This window comes from Diadema antillarum, unplaced genomic scaffold, assembly GCF_040938485.1.
Source record: "Diadema antillarum isolate AM-2024a unplaced genomic scaffold, OU_Dant_1.0 scf00000019, whole genome shotgun sequence".
Taxonomy (NCBI): Eukaryota; Metazoa; Echinodermata; class Echinoidea; order Diadematoida; family Diadematidae; genus Diadema; species Diadema antillarum.
This window is the reverse complement of record NW_027270908.1, coordinates 2,764,274-2,780,000: the sequence shown is the minus strand read 5'-3', so window position 1 is coordinate 2,780,000 and position 15,727 is coordinate 2,764,274. Positions and strand designations below refer to the sequence as shown.

Sequence of the window (15,727 nt, the reverse complement as noted above, 5' to 3'; positions counted from 1 at the left end):
ATACTGCTCGAAGCGCGCTGATTTAATGATCTCATATCTTCTAATCACCATTTGAACCCATTTAAGAGATTGGGCAAGAGCACAGTGATCATTAGAGAATGACATAACTTAATCAACTAATGCAAACATATCACCGTTAGTTAGTAAGTATACACTTTGACTAATCGTAATCGTATTTCAAAGATAAGTGAGTATAAAGAAGGCCTTACCCTCTGCGTAAGATACTAACTCCACACTTGCTAGCACAGCTGGATTTTTCAAGGTTAATAAAACGATGTCGCTATTCATTTGCACAGGCTTCCACCCCATGGTGAATATCAACTTTGCCGTTATAGGTCGGGCCCTGAAAATAGCTTTTGCCGTATTTCAATTCATACGCTACACCTGATTTATCATGTTTCTGTTTGAGAACCTATTACTGCTTGTCATTACAGATCTATTGCCTAGTAGAACACCTCGTATGAATTGGTGGAATTTCAGTTGGAGCTTTCGTTTGGGTGATTACGGCCAACATGCTTCCGGAAGTCTCGAAGACCTGTTCACTTCACACTGCTAAGAACACTAAACAAACTCTTGAACACAAATCTCTTGCGACCACTTAAAGAAACCAATCCTGTTGGTAAACATGTATCCCATTAGTCTCCCCTGACGCTCCTGGAATCGGAGAAAAGGGGGGGGGGGTAAGGGTGAAGGAGAACTCCTTAACACATAACGGTTACAGATTACTGCATTAGAAGGCGGTGTAAGGATCGCTTTGTTTGCGCAAGCGTAGTGCCAAGACCTTGATAGATAAACGATAAACATGACTCCCCATAAAGACGCATCAACGAAACCGCTAACTGTCTCATCATGGGGGTAAACGGTATTGAAGACACCTCCAAAAAATCGATCGAAGGGGCTTGGGACTTGAAGCTTTCAATAAGCAGACCTCAATACCGTGCCACAAACTTGACAGTACCTCGTGTGCCCGTAAGCATAGGGGAAACACACTCCAGGTCAGAGGGTTGGTCAGTGGCTATCATTTTATGTTAGAGACAATGGGTCGCATTCCTTCGTCCCAACGGAATATCGATTCCCAGTAGGGACAATTCGGGCCAAGTAAAGCTTGGATGCCAGCGATAGGACTCGTACGGAGTGTGTACATGTACACGTATACAGAGAGAGCTTCGCAGTTTCACGTCACTCCAGACATGCAATATACTCTGTATATGGCACTCTTCAACGCGTCGTCATGCCTGCGTCAAAACTTGACGCACAGTGACACCAAGCACTCATCTGAACATCATAAACCTTTTAAACGTCACCAACTATGATCTAAACACCCCAACTTCTATGAATACCTCCAAGCAGCATGCCAAACCATTTCGAATTCAGTTTGTTAGGAAATTGGTTTGTCTCGACGGGGATGAGATTGTAATAATAATAATAGCGTAACAACGCAAAAGCCATTGTGTAAAATCTCTGATCTAATAAACATACTGTACTTTGTTGTTGTTGTTGTTGATTTAAAGAAAGAAAGAAGAGAGAGAGAGAAAAATGGGGCCCTATACAAATAATTTGCCCCGACAGCACTTAACATAAAACAAACGTTATAAATCTTAGAGAGATATATACAAGAATATTAAATATACCAAGTCTCCACGAGGGAGCTCATATCGTCTCCACAAGGGAGCTCATATTGTCTCCACATACTGTATACTTTGTCGTCATACATAAACATGGCATCCCTTATTTCATATCATTTTGAAGGGGATTTCAAGCCATCAGCTCCGGAGTTGCTTGCACTTAAAACAAATCAAGATAAATTACAGAATACAATCGTAGTAATCTTGTGATAACTTTTCAAATGATATATATACTGTCGTCTCGAAAACGTATACCGTTTCCCCGGATTAATTGAGTGGTAAAGTGTAAAAAAAAAGACAATACGAATGTATTTTCTGTTTTGTTTGTAGGGTGTACCCATGAAGACGACAGGATTCGATGTGATTCCACTTAAATGACATCATTTCACGTTAAGGACCAACAAGACAAGCATATAAATTGTAAACAATATCGTGAATATTGCGAGATTTGGTCTCAGTCCTAACATTGAGCTAGACTGACTCTCCACGGTCCTAACAACGAGAAACTGTCAAGTATTACTGAATGGTTTTTGTTACGAAGGAGAAATCCAGTAAAAAGATGGCGAGTGAAAATGGCAAACTGGAACTTCCGTGGTACTGCCTTTAACAAAAAAGTCTCGAAACAGGCCGGAAACATGACTGGTTCTTTTTTTTTTACTTCTTGTTTCCTTCATCTATACCATGGGAACGCTGTCACAGGGGGGATAGATGAAATTAGAAGATAGCTAACTCTTTGTGTTGTGTTAAGCCCCAGAGCAGACATATGTTCCTGAATGTATGTCAGATACAATCGCTTACGAATGACGGATTCTGTGCGACATTTTGCGAGCGGCTTGGCAATCCCATGTTCGTGGGAACAATGACACAACCATTGACAACGACAAACGTGACATGCCTACAACACGCAGACAATTTTTCTCCCTACAATAGACGTAAAAATAGAACAACATATGAATGGTTGACGACGTTTTCCCACTTCGAAATCGACAATAATGATATTGCAGGAGCATGCACGGGATACACGTACAGTCAGGATTCAGTGTTCTCGGCTGGGGCTTGCTCAGTCACGTGACTTGACATCTGACATGAAATAACCGAGTGAGTAAATTATACATAAAACAGTTCCGAACCATTCACGGACCCACTTCTTAAAGGGGAGTGACACCCAAATACATGATTATGTGGGTTGAATGAATGCGGCAATATTAGCAGAACACATCGGTGAAGTTTGAGGAATATTGGACAATCCGTTCAAAAGTGATGAATTTGTAAAGTTTCGGTGCCGATATCGCTGGATGAGAGGATCACTACAGTTCGTGACGTCATGCACGGACAAAGATATAATGATAATACAATGTATAGAGAGAATTCCACAAAATTTCATTTTTATGAAAAGCGCACACTTCCTCGACTTGCTACTGATATAATAATGTCAAGGGTAAAATCATTTCCCTACATTTCGAAAGAGGTATGCAAAGTGCTATTTGATTATGCTTCAAAAACAACAACTTGAAAATGTTTAAATTTCTTATTTCTTTCATATCATTGTCCATGCGTGATATCACAAAATGCTAGAACTATTTAATATTGCTGCATTCCCTCCATCAACACATGATATATTTGGGTTTCATTCTTCTTTGGCAGTCATCTGCTGAAAGGGTGATAGAGCTTGGAGAGGAAAAAAAATCAATAAAAGAAATCCAATAAACGAACCGAAATTGGTGTCTGCAAACACTGCATAATCATACCAATTAGAATATGTTATTGGATATTTCTTCATTTTTATATGATTATAGTGTTGACTCATATGTAAACTATTGGGTTTGTTAAAGCCCTGTTTTCCCCATTTTGCTTTTGAAGTATATAGCGTTCACATACTGTGAACTTTGGAGTCATCCTTTTGCAATCTTAATCCCTGTTTGTACAGCAATCTAAAAGGTTTATCTTATACAGTTATAGGTTCCTGAAGTGTTTCTTTGCGTACATTGGTATGCAATGACTAAACGGCGCTAATCGAACGATCACATTCTCTTGATCAATAGCTTGATATAAGGAGTCGTTTGTTCTAAGAAATGTTTTGGTTTTTCAGTAGAATGCATCGATTGGGGACATCGAGCTACATCGATAAACATGTCGTATCCATGAATGCATTTTTTGGAAGAAGATTATCCAATCTGTGATTCATGTCGTATTCACGGGAAGTATGTGTTCATGTTCCTAATTCACAATGACGTTGGCTATTGCTGAAGAAAGTTCACGATCTTCGAACCCCACCCTATTGGGCCCTAGCTACATCGGGAGATAGTACCGTTACACTCTCGGTGTTCGAGCTTTCAGAGACGTCGCCCACGACATGCCTCTGAAATCAAAATAATGGTAATAATTGTATCAACAATATTATGGTCTACTTTATCCAGGGTATACTGGTAGCCTCTTGAGTGTTGCCACTGCTCTAACAGAGGGCCCTGTCATTTTCATTTCCCAAACGTAGCCAGGTATACCCATAGATACACCCGGGTCGAGAGGGACGTGGTGGGGAAAAAAACCCAAAACACAAACATCAATAAACAAAACAACAACAACAAAACACACATAAGTTAGTCCAAGGACAAAGGCACTTGCCAGGGGATTCGAACTCGGGACTTCCGATTGAAAGTTAACTCATCCAGAGCTATGCTGCAGCTTTCCAACCTGTATGCCATTTTGTTCATCCGGACCTTATCCATTTATCACAATCAAGGTGGACACGACGCGGAGTTGCACTTGAAGTCACACCTCCCTATATCGCTTCGAGGGCAAGGGGTGGGGCAGATTTTGCCTTGACGCCGCTGACGGCTGATGGGTCATTGGGCAAAGATGAACGCAGTGATTATTAAAATCACCAGCTTTTCATCCAACTTTCGAAACAGAGCTTCCAAAAAGACGTACGGGTTGTCGTATTCGTGAACTCTGTACCTTCCTTCCAAAGAAATGCATCCCGAAGGACGTAGAGCGGATCGTGTCATGCAGGAATGATAATGGGCGTCCTTTCTTGCGCTTAATCGGTTTGGTATACAAATCATTGGGGGGGGGGGGGGAGATGACATATCACGCGTAGGAAAAAAAAAACGAAGAGTTTGTAATTTGGAAGGTAACAAAAGACTCATCTTTTGAGGGTTGAAATTCAAACGAGACTGCAACATTGCTAAGCATTGTGCGAGATAATCACAAGTAGATATATGGCGGCAAGAAAAAAAAAGAAGAAGAAAAGTATGCTAGTTGTGAGAGCAAGAGAAAGAAGATGAAAAAAAAAAAGATTTTGCCACCGGCAAAATCCTGAACAAAAACGTCGTTATTTGGTTGAGAGAGAAAAGAGAGAATGGGAGAAGAATCCATAATGAGACTTTAAACTGTTGGTTGACTTCACACATTGGTAAGCGCTGCCGGAACGACCCCTTTTGACTGTGTATACCAACAACTTCTTAGTGAGGCTCACGGTCTCAAAGCGAAAGATATATCCCTATAGCAGACGCATGAATTCTTTTCCCCCATCTCGCTTAGGTCCTTTTCTGATTCATAATATTCCCCTTACAGAATCACAGATATAAATGGACCAACCCTGTCTTTTTCATTTGGGTAAATATTGTCATAGGGCCTAACCTCTTTTTAAACCTCCCAATCATTAGCGACATTCGTTTCATCGTAGTTTCATAATCTCGTTCACATGAAAATTATTATTTCTCCCTTTTCTCCTCCTAATTGGGGCTAATAGAGGCACTGGGTTATCCTGCATAACCTCTAGATTTTCAAGGTTCCCGAGTTCAAAGCTCAAGCGCAAACGCCCATTGATACGATGTTTTACTCACGCTACCCACTCTGTGCATCAGGTGTAAAATATAGATGAACTTGGCTGGCGGTAATAACGATAATGCTAGGTTCCTACTTGGAGAGCAGTGCTCCTCTGACGAGGTTAAACACTGGGTTGAGACTTCTTCTCCTTCTTCTTCTCCTCCTTCTCCTTCTCCTCCTCCTTCTCCTCCTCCTCCTCCTTCAGTCGCTATATAAAGATATTTGGGGCGCTATGGCATAGTGGAAAAGACTCCCGACTCCCAATCGGAGGACCCAAGTTCGACTCCCGCCCAGTGCTTACGTCCCTGGACAAGATGTTTTTACCCACTGTGTCCCTCTCGACCCAGGTGTACAAATGGGCGCCTGACAAGACTAGGGTAATGATAATGGCAGGGCCTTCTGGCAGGACAATGTCAGTACTAAAGACGCTATGCGTGCCACAAAAATCATCCTGGCATCGGAATGCACTACTCCAACACATCACTACATGGGCACCAAAATGTGAACAACAGGTGTAAAGGTGGGACGACATTGATGACGAAACGAAACGCTGGACATACAATATACGGACGCTCGGACAAGACATTGTAACTAACACTGCGAATAGATCCTAATCATTCTTGACACATGAAAGCGTACATTAAAACTTCGTTCAAGAGCGTTCTGACGGGAAAGGGCGGGAAAAGGTCAGGGAAAGTAATATTTATGTCACGATAAAATAGCCCAAAAAATGACCATCAATTCAGGCAGCACAACTTCGTCCCAGAGAATACGGGGACATCAAGCCTTAAAGTCCATGGAGCACTGGCAACACAGTGCTGTGTCTCAAAGTCCAAATAGGGAGTACGGATGTCTTCCATGAAGGAAACTCTATGAGGTCATAGGTCAAACGTCATGGATTGAAGAAGCTCTAGAAAAGACCCATGGAATGTCTGATGCACAACGAGAATCTATGATCGCTATAAACAACCCATCACGATGTCGACATGCATGGAAAAAAGTCAACACCCATAGGTTTGGCGGTCTCATCTTTTACAAACCATGCAAGTGGCCAATGTTCCAATACTTGGCATGTGCAAAACACCTCTTCCTTTTTGTGTGAATAATCCCTATAACACTCCAACAACAACGATAACACTATTGCTACCTTTGCTGGAGAAGGAGGGGGGGGGGAGACTTGATAATGTATTAATACATTATTAATCTGCTCCATTCTCAGTGATTCTACCCTTTCATATACGGGAAATAGTATTCAACCAACATAAGATTTAGGATCCTTTCGATTACGTCCAACGAGACACACCGCTAACACCCCCCCCCCCCAAAAAAAAAAAAAAAAAAAAATCCATTCGAATTGCAGGTGCAGGCATTGACAGATGAAGGTATGCAATAAAGAGAACAATGACTTGTCACTCCGCATTCCATGATTTCTGGGTGGTTTATTTACCATTGGGAGGGGTCCCATCGTTCACCTATAGTGTAGAAACATGTTCCCCTGTGGCTCAGCTCAAAGGAGATTTACCCCATGAATGTAGCTTGTGGATCCAGCAAATGTCGAACTATATCCTCAAACTTGCCGACTCGCTTGACTACAAATTCTGCACTCACTAAATCTACACAGTCTGTATACGTTGGACGGAACTCCCCCCTAAAAGGAAGCGATAGAAATATTCAAACCTTACTAGTAGGCCTATTTACTCCTTTTGGACGTGGTTCCAGAACAAAGAAGTATGACACCAAACTCACAGACAGACAGACACACAGACAGATAGATGTACATGAATAAGTTCCCCCGTTGCTGTGCCCTACACTCAAACTTCTTCTTCTTCTTCTTCCATTACGGAAAACAAAAAGAGGGCGAATACATAAGAAGTGTGACACGGAAGACGATTAAATGACGCCATGATACCATTCACGAGGCAGCCACTTGCACGACTTTGCTGATTGACGTGCGTTTCAAAACAATTCGTATGCGAACACCACCACTGTAACATTTCTCCAGCATGTCTAGTAAAACATGTAATACGAAGGCATTTCTTCAATTTCGTTTCCAATCCGAGAAAATGTTCTATTTTGATAGAATTGGCTATCCAGTTTCAAAATACTTACACTGCACTGTATTTACATAGAAACGGCCAAGTAGGTCCCTACAGAGTTGCTGAGTGAGCAGTGTTTGGGGTAAAGATTCCTAATCCTATACCCCCACCACCAACATAAACGACGTTCTGATTCTACATACCACCTGCGATGGAGCTTTTAAGTTCAATTCCAACAAATATTTGACCTGAAATATGTGCCACTTGGCACGAGGAATGTGACTATTGAATATAGGTTCCCTTTTGCAACAAGACAGCACAAATTTGTTCTCGAGTTGGACTAAAGTTCTTTGATAGCGAAGGAATGACTCGATTTTTTGACCCTCCGTCAAATATTGGGCATTTTTTTGTGAATCTGGTTTTGTTTACTGAAGTTCATATTCTGCCGCCTTACTTTGTTATAATTTCTCCCAATGCATCAAAGATTTGTAGTCGCGCGAGTCAGGGGTGGCCCATTTACTAGACAGGAAAAGATAAGAAAGGCGTCGGGGTGATTGTCGATAATCCTTACATAGCAGAGGTTAGAGCAAGTATTCAACATTTATCACTGCGAACGCTTGTTAACGTTTGGGTTCTTTACCTGAAGGGGTGATTATCATCAAACTTCCAACTAAACTTCTCATGCATACGGTCGTCTCAAAGGCACAGTGAACCACACCTCATAAAGTTACTAAGCAGTGTATCAATTCAAACGATAGACTAATTTAATGTAGAGTGTATTCGCCAATATCATTTTGATTTCAATTGTACGAACACATTAAAATGAATATCACGGATCGACGCGAACTAACAATTACAAAGTATGAAGTCATGTCTTATTCAGTCTCGTGAGTGTTCTGCTAGTTGATTTAGCTCGTTTGTGTGATTAAAGAGGTACGGGTCTTTCAAAGGAACGGATGGTGTTAAAACATGAAGAATGACTTCTGGCATTATGTTACCATTCAATCATAATCTTGAGCGAAAAATACATTTGAAGTCAGCTGAGCAAAGAACGAGTCGATAAGTTGAAGGTAAAAAGTGTGTACATAATGATGTATGCGTGTTTGCTTGCTTGTGTATAAATGTCTAGATATCATTGTGAGTGTCGGTGTAGCCCTCTCCTCTTCTCTCTTCATCCCAACCCACCCATACTCATCACGTCTGTCTAACTGTGCTATTATCTCCTTTAAATGGATGGTATAGTATTGGTTTAGGTGAGGATTCAGCTTTTAACTTTTTGTAAGAAACCGTTCTATGTAATGTTAAAGGGTATACAATTCTTACAGGAATTCAAAGCTTAGTTGAAGAAAATCGGCATTGAAATGGCAGAGATATCCAAAAACGAAGTAAAACAAAGTGATCCTAATAAAAGTTGGGCCCAACCTCTTATTAGCATCGCTTTGTTTTGGGTATCTCAGCCATATCTCAACCAACTTTAATCAAATAATGAATTCCCCTTGGAAATATATGCTCTTTCATATTTCATATAAGATTTCTCATTATCTCAAAAACTCATCATCAAAAAACGTTGGAAACCTGAGGCGCCATCTCAACCGAAACTGTACCACCCCTTTAAGAGTTCGTCTGTGTCTACTCCTGAGAGGAGGAATGCGTTTATCCGCGTCACCATGGTGATACTGAAAGCTCGTTGAAACCCACTGCCTTTTGATCCAGATGGATTTCATTTTCGACGTCTCAGAGAGGTTTAGCAAGGGTAAGGGGACACCCATGTACCCCTTCTCCCAACTCCACACTAATAGCTACATGTTACGCCAGCCTTGAAGATTATTTTCTCCCCAAAGAGGCGACAGTTTCACTATAATAATATCCTCGGTTTAAAATTGTATGATGGATGGTTAGTCAACATTATCTGAACGCCAGCGCCAAACTTGTTGCGACAATTCAACGACGGAATGTAAAAGTAAATATTTCGTCAAGTGCAGGAGTAAACGTTGTGACTGCTCTGAGAAATGATATGAAGCAATAAATGTGGCGTGATATTCATCACTCCATGACTGACATTCAAACACTCGATGGCAGCAGAGAGTTTGAACTGAAAGCAGACCGATGAATTTAATGGCCATACTCTCATTTGCTACATCACTGTAAAGATATTAGTCGAAGCTTTAGGCATTTACTTAGTTCATAAGCATAATGGCAAAATAGATATAAAATTGTTGGGTTTGCCTTGTTGAGACAGTAACTATTTTTTTTTTTACTTCAAGACAACAAGGATCAAATAATTGGAAAGTCAAAAAGACTGGAATGCTTGCACTAATCGTTGCGTCAGTAGGGAATCGAAGAGACGATTTGACATAATTTGGTTGGGTAATCATCGTTACTGATAGGTGAATTTTTCTTTTATTTTGCTACAAGTACAACTGCTACCGATAGACACCTCTTCTGCTTTCAATTCCCTTCACTACTGACTCATCTATCCACGACATGCAACCAGCAAAGACATACACATGTATTTCATTCTACTAAACACTGGACAATATCGTCCATTGGGATGGTTGTTGTTGTTGTTGTTGGTGGTGGTGGTGGTGGTGATGGTGGTGGTGATGGTGGTGATGGTGGTGATGGTGGTGATGGTGGTGATGGTGGTGATGGTGGTGTCGTTGTTGTTGTTGGTGGTGGTGGTGATGGTGGTGGTGGTGATGGTGATGGTGGTGATGGTGGTGATGGTGGTGATGATGGTGATGATGGTGATGATGGTGGTGGTGATGGTGATGGTGGTGGTGGTGGTGATGGTGGTGATGGTGGTGATGATGGTGATGATGGTGATGATGGTGGTGGTGATGGTGATGGTGATGGTGGTGGTGGTGATGATGGTGGTGATGGTGGTGGTGGTGGTGATGGTGGTGGTGATGGTGGTGGTGGTGGTGGCGGCGGCGGTAGTGGCGGTGGTTGTATGGGAGTGGTTTTATTTTCCCCATCGCCCCTCCCATATATTTACCCTTTCTTGTCCAGCAGCTGGGCACGAATATCGATACAAGATCACAGAAGGTCATTTGCATGACACTCGTTAACAATGATACATAAAAAGAAGCCATATTGGTTGAGATCGTCCCTGAGTGTTTTGCGAGAGGTCATTGCACCTTATTATGCCTATTTGAGTGTAGAAGTGTTCAAGGGCATCGCTGCTCGTAAATATTGCAACGTAATTTATATTCTTGTGCATTTTACCTCTGACCAGCAAAGCTTAATAATAAAAACAATTCATCGGCAATGGTTTGTTTGTTTGCTTGTATTTTGTTTTACTGAATGCACTAGAGAAGTTTACGACCAGCGCGTCGGAGATCAAAATCTAATAATAAAAATTCAAGACAGGTATATTTCAGGCTGTGATTGCTGTGGGCGAAAATTTGCGCTTGATATGGGCTTGATATAATTGATCATGAATGACTTCCATGCATATCAAAATACCTATGATACTCGAATTGGTCGATCGAGGTTACATAGAATAGAGATATCCATTGCTCTATAGTCGTACTCATTGCTTCTACCCGAAACTACTCCCCGGGCAAGTTGTCATTGGGCCACTGAAAGCTACCCTTCAACTTGATTGATTTCAGCAGTGAACATTTATGGAATTTATCTGCCTAGCTCAAATGTCCATTTCTTTTATTTCAATGCCATTGAACTTCTCCTCTAGCGTGCCTTTATAGGTCCAGTGGATACCAAAACCCCGCAAGTCCTAGTTGCCTAGGGAACGTAAAGTGACCTATAACTGCGTGAGTAGTCGTTATATTTCGTAGGTTCAACACTTAAATGCAACCGTTTTTCCCCGCAAGGTCTTAGTTTTGCTCTTGCATGAAAGGGGAGGCGCAGCTTTTTGTTTTTCATCTTTGACTATAATGGCCTTCTCTCGCAAAGGATTCCTTTGACTGAAGAATACGATAATATCTTTGATAACTTGTATGTAAATGTAGGCAGAGGTTTAACCTTAATAATCAAGGTAAACAAATAATATCGACATCACTGATCACGGGACTAGACAGCGATACCTGATTGCTGATTTTTTTTTTACCTAAGTAGCACCTGCCTGCAAGTTTTGTCAGCTGTTGTGGATGTAGTTAGCCTGTATGTGCTAATGGATTGGTATACACTAACACTGTGTCTTTTATACTATCATAGTTCATGTGAAACCGTTACATGATAGAGAAAACTATCATCAGTTGGGGAGATCATACTATGGGAGATTCAGGCTTCTACCAATCTTTAGTGATTTGCTGGCTAGCTTTCATCCAATCACTTGGCCTGAAGAAGTCCACAGGAGTGAATGAAAGCTAGCCAGCAAATCACTAAAGGTTGGTATAGAAGCCTGAATCTCCCAGTGTATAACCCTGACATGGTTTTCTCGAATATTGAGATCACCGTGGAGCTTCATAAAGATACCCACATCAGCTTAGGTTTAGATGTGGCTTTTCAAATACATCACATTTATCACATGCATAATTTCGAAGTCTTTGTAGTCAAGTGGTGGATCACACGTTGTATGGTACTTACGTTGAATGACAAGCCTGGCGCTACAGCGTGCCTTGCCCGCTGGACTCCTAGCCTCACACATGAAGGTTCCCTGGTCATCTCTGGCCACTTCCTTGACCACCAGACAGTGTATGTCCTCCACACCTCTCTTGATGCTGTACCTCTCCCCCTCCATTACTCGTTTTCCGTTCTTGTACCAAATGATGTCGGGAGACGGATGACCATCGACACGGCACTCGAAGCGGGCTTCGCTCCCGAGGGCCACCTCGCAGTGGCGGAACTTCTGCCTGAACACGGGTGCCTGCTGCGGGGGAGGCTGGGCAGCTTTGGACTTCAACTTGGCGGCCCGGTCGGGGCTCTGCGTACGCACCTCCCACTTGGCAGCCTGGTTCTTCACACCCTTGGAGGGGTCAAAGAGATATCGCTCCATGTTTACTCCTGGATCGCTGCTGACCGTATCTTCACTCGCATCTGAGCACACACCGCTATCGCTCTTCCCGTTGTTTACACACGCCGCGGGCTGTGCGTCGAGTATCGGCTCGGCGCCCTTCTCACGACTTAGCAGTTGATCGACACGGGTTGCATCACCGTTCGGACCCTCATCAGGTGTTCTGACCTCTTCGTCGATTAGCAAGTCGTCCTTACCTGCGACCACGGAATCCTGCGATGACCTCTCGCTCACGCTGGTGCTACGCTTCCCAAGCGCATTGTGATCCAAGGAAAGGTCCAATCCGCTGTCGTTCTCGATGTCCGAGTCCAAAGTACAGGAGAACTCCCTCCCGTTACTCTCCGTTGGAAGCGAACTGCTATCGCGATTGTTCAATGGAGGCGGCGACACACAAGGCGCTGCATTGGTACCATCGGTCCCTTGATCGATATTGGTATCGATTTTCACCTTTTCTTTCTTGGTTTCAGCTTCGGGCGCGGGTTTACGCTTGCCGGTTTCTGCTGGGACTCCTCCCGTCGGCTTGGGCTCGGGGGACTTCGGCTTGGTCTCTTGGGGAGATGGTGTAGGGGATGGGGATGTGGGGCTCTTCTCACTCGATGAACTCCCGTTCGATTTATTCGCTTTCCTCTGAGAAACCAGTCTGAGTGCGTTCATACGCCCAATGGCGCGGACGGCATTTGCAGTTTTCTAAAGAAAACATAGAGAAAAAAAGAGAGAAAAGCAGAATCAGGATAGTGTACAGTTGTGTCAATCGAAGCAAATTATTTGCAGCTGACTCGAAACAAGTTTTGTTATTATGACAATAAACAACACCGCAAACTATATCAATTCACGTGATGAAGAAGCGAGTCACAATCATGAAAGGAGAACTCATTTAGTTAGGACAGGTTTATTGTACATTGCCTATCACTGTTGCGGATTTTGGAGACCGCCTGGGGGTCTTTGTACCGCATCAGCCAGTGAAGAAAAGAAACTCTTGTCATTTGTCAGGTTTTCTATTTGATGATTCCATCGCATTTGGAAGCAGTCGTTCAAAAAGGACTCTACCTCCAACAAGACACCAGTCGGAACCATTAGCTACCTGCTTCTTTTCCCTCTACCATCCACTGACTTCCCTCCCCAACTTTCAGTTTACTCCAGGATGTCTTGACCAAATGAAATAAAAGTACGGAAAAGAATATTTACCAATATAACCCCCCCCCCCGAAAAAAAAGAAAAAGAGAGATTGCGTTCTAAGTAATTTTGGAGGAATCTTATCCCTCCTAATTGCCCTCCATCTTTCAGGAACCAAGTCAAGACGCGTATCTCGTTATTACTAATCACCCACGCTCTTGAGGTGCTTCCGCAATAGATGTCGTGACTCTTGTATGGTCCCTGCATATTTTAAGGTCTAAACTCACCCCTCTCCCTCCATGCCCTACGATCTGACATCGTCTATCAGCAGTCTTTCACTCGAAAAAAAAAGTACATGTTACACAAACATGTCAGTAAAGGGCTACAGCCATTATGTTTTCAGCCATAACAGGACCTGCCTTTTACGTTACGGCACTTGATATGTCATTGATAAACTATTTGATGATGATATTCTGTGTTCAGCATGTTTAATGCAGATAACACTTTTTAATCTAGACAACAAGACTGAGACAAGGAAAAATTAATCTTTTCGAAGAGTGTCTGAATTAAACGATAATTGATTTCTGCAACCTAACAGGTTCTTCTTCAAATCACGGAGTTCAGTGGTTGCATGAGCAATTAATCTGCATCAGCAAGCTGCTCAGTTTCCATTCTTGCTTGATTCCCATATCAACAGAATAGCAGCAATAAAGACCGACTGCGATGAATTCCCTCGCATGAAATGCACTGCGAACATAATTTATCAAAGGGCGCTGCACTGCGATGGTTATCTTGGGCTGCGCTTATGCGATGACGTCACAATGATGTCGTTCATGATCAGTGACCCTGCATTATTTGGTAATAAAAAAGGCGCTACGTATGAATATAGAATGAGGACTACAACACTGTGACATGGTATGCACTCCCCAACGTGACCTATAATTACCTCGAACCTAGGAACAACTTGAAAAACAACAACAACACTTTGATTGTTTTCTGTGCTGCAAGTCATCAAGCCTTGTTTATTGTTGTTGAGATCTGAACAAACATTCATCCATCTCGCATAGCTCCACTCATAGTATAATAACAAACGTTTATCTACCAGTGCTGAGGCCCTAGAAAATAAACGCGATAGAAAAAGTTGTAGCATTTACAGAAACTGAATATAAGAGGGGAAAGTAGGGTTGAAAATAACGGAAACTACAAAGTCACAAGAAGTTGCAATCCTAGTAGGACAACACGAATTACAAACACAGGTAAATAGTCACACATAAAAGGCCAGCTACCAGGAGTACCAACGACAGCTATACTCGACCTACTCACCGCTCCGTTTAACCTCTCACAAACACCATCAATGGGCCTGGTATATTGGCTATAACGCACCACGGCGTCCGCTATGTCACCAGAACATGTTGGATGCAAAATGTGCATCGATTTTTCTTTTCTTCTTAAGCTTCGCGTCTTTTATTCGCCGTGCCGGAGAGTTGTTCCCTGTTTGTCGTCCACATAATGGGGGCACTTGTTTGCTCCGATTTCAATACTGGCGAAGTGGAGTATAGATGAAGCTTTCTTTTTTTTTTCTCCCCCTCCTTCCTTCCGTCATCTCCCCTTTTCTTGAATGTACGTCTTACGAACACCGACCTGTGTCAACCTTTTGCTCTGTAGCGACCTTCTCATGCAACATCAAGGGACAGGTATAGGAGGAGAAACGAGGTTTGTCCTAGTCTGTGCTTCAGGCTTGCGTTATTATCATTTCTAATACTTGAGTAGGCGATTAATAGGAAGCGAGCGTCTGTCGTACAATGTAAAGTTATCCCTTTTGCAAACGTCACGAAATAGTGCATGGTTAAAGAATAGTGTTTCCAAGTGTTGTATTGGGTATGAAATCTTAAGGTAATGCACCTCAGAGTTTTTAAAGGAAAGAAATAAGAAAACTACTCCCGTGACACTCGAGAATAGGCTTCGAATTTTTCGGGGTCCGAATGAATTCACTGAAAATCTACAACTACAAGACTGTTTCCCCCTCTATCATAAAGAAGTTTCCCTCTTGTTACTAGTATTCAGTGGATAGGTCTGAATTACCTACCTCTATACCAGCTTATGAAAGGACTCTACTCTGCAGGGATGCAAAAGGGACAGTCACAAGA

General features: G+C 42.4%; 1 protein-coding gene across 1 annotated transcript in view; it reads right to left on the bottom strand.

The window, feature by feature from the left end:
- Positions 1-4,404: 4,404 nt before the first annotated feature.
- The window catches only part of LOC139728604 (uncharacterized), a 151,705-nt gene continuing 140,382 nt past the window's right edge, over positions 4,405-15,727 (bottom strand). Inside the window, exons 8-9 of the mRNA XM_071639548.1 lie at positions 12,041-13,154; positions 4,405-4,460 (exon numbers count right to left, since the gene is read on the bottom strand). Of these exons, the coding sequence (XP_071495649.1) occupies positions 4,405-4,460; positions 12,041-13,154 (1,170 nt within the window). The remainder of the gene's footprint in view (positions 4,461-12,040; positions 13,155-15,727) is intronic.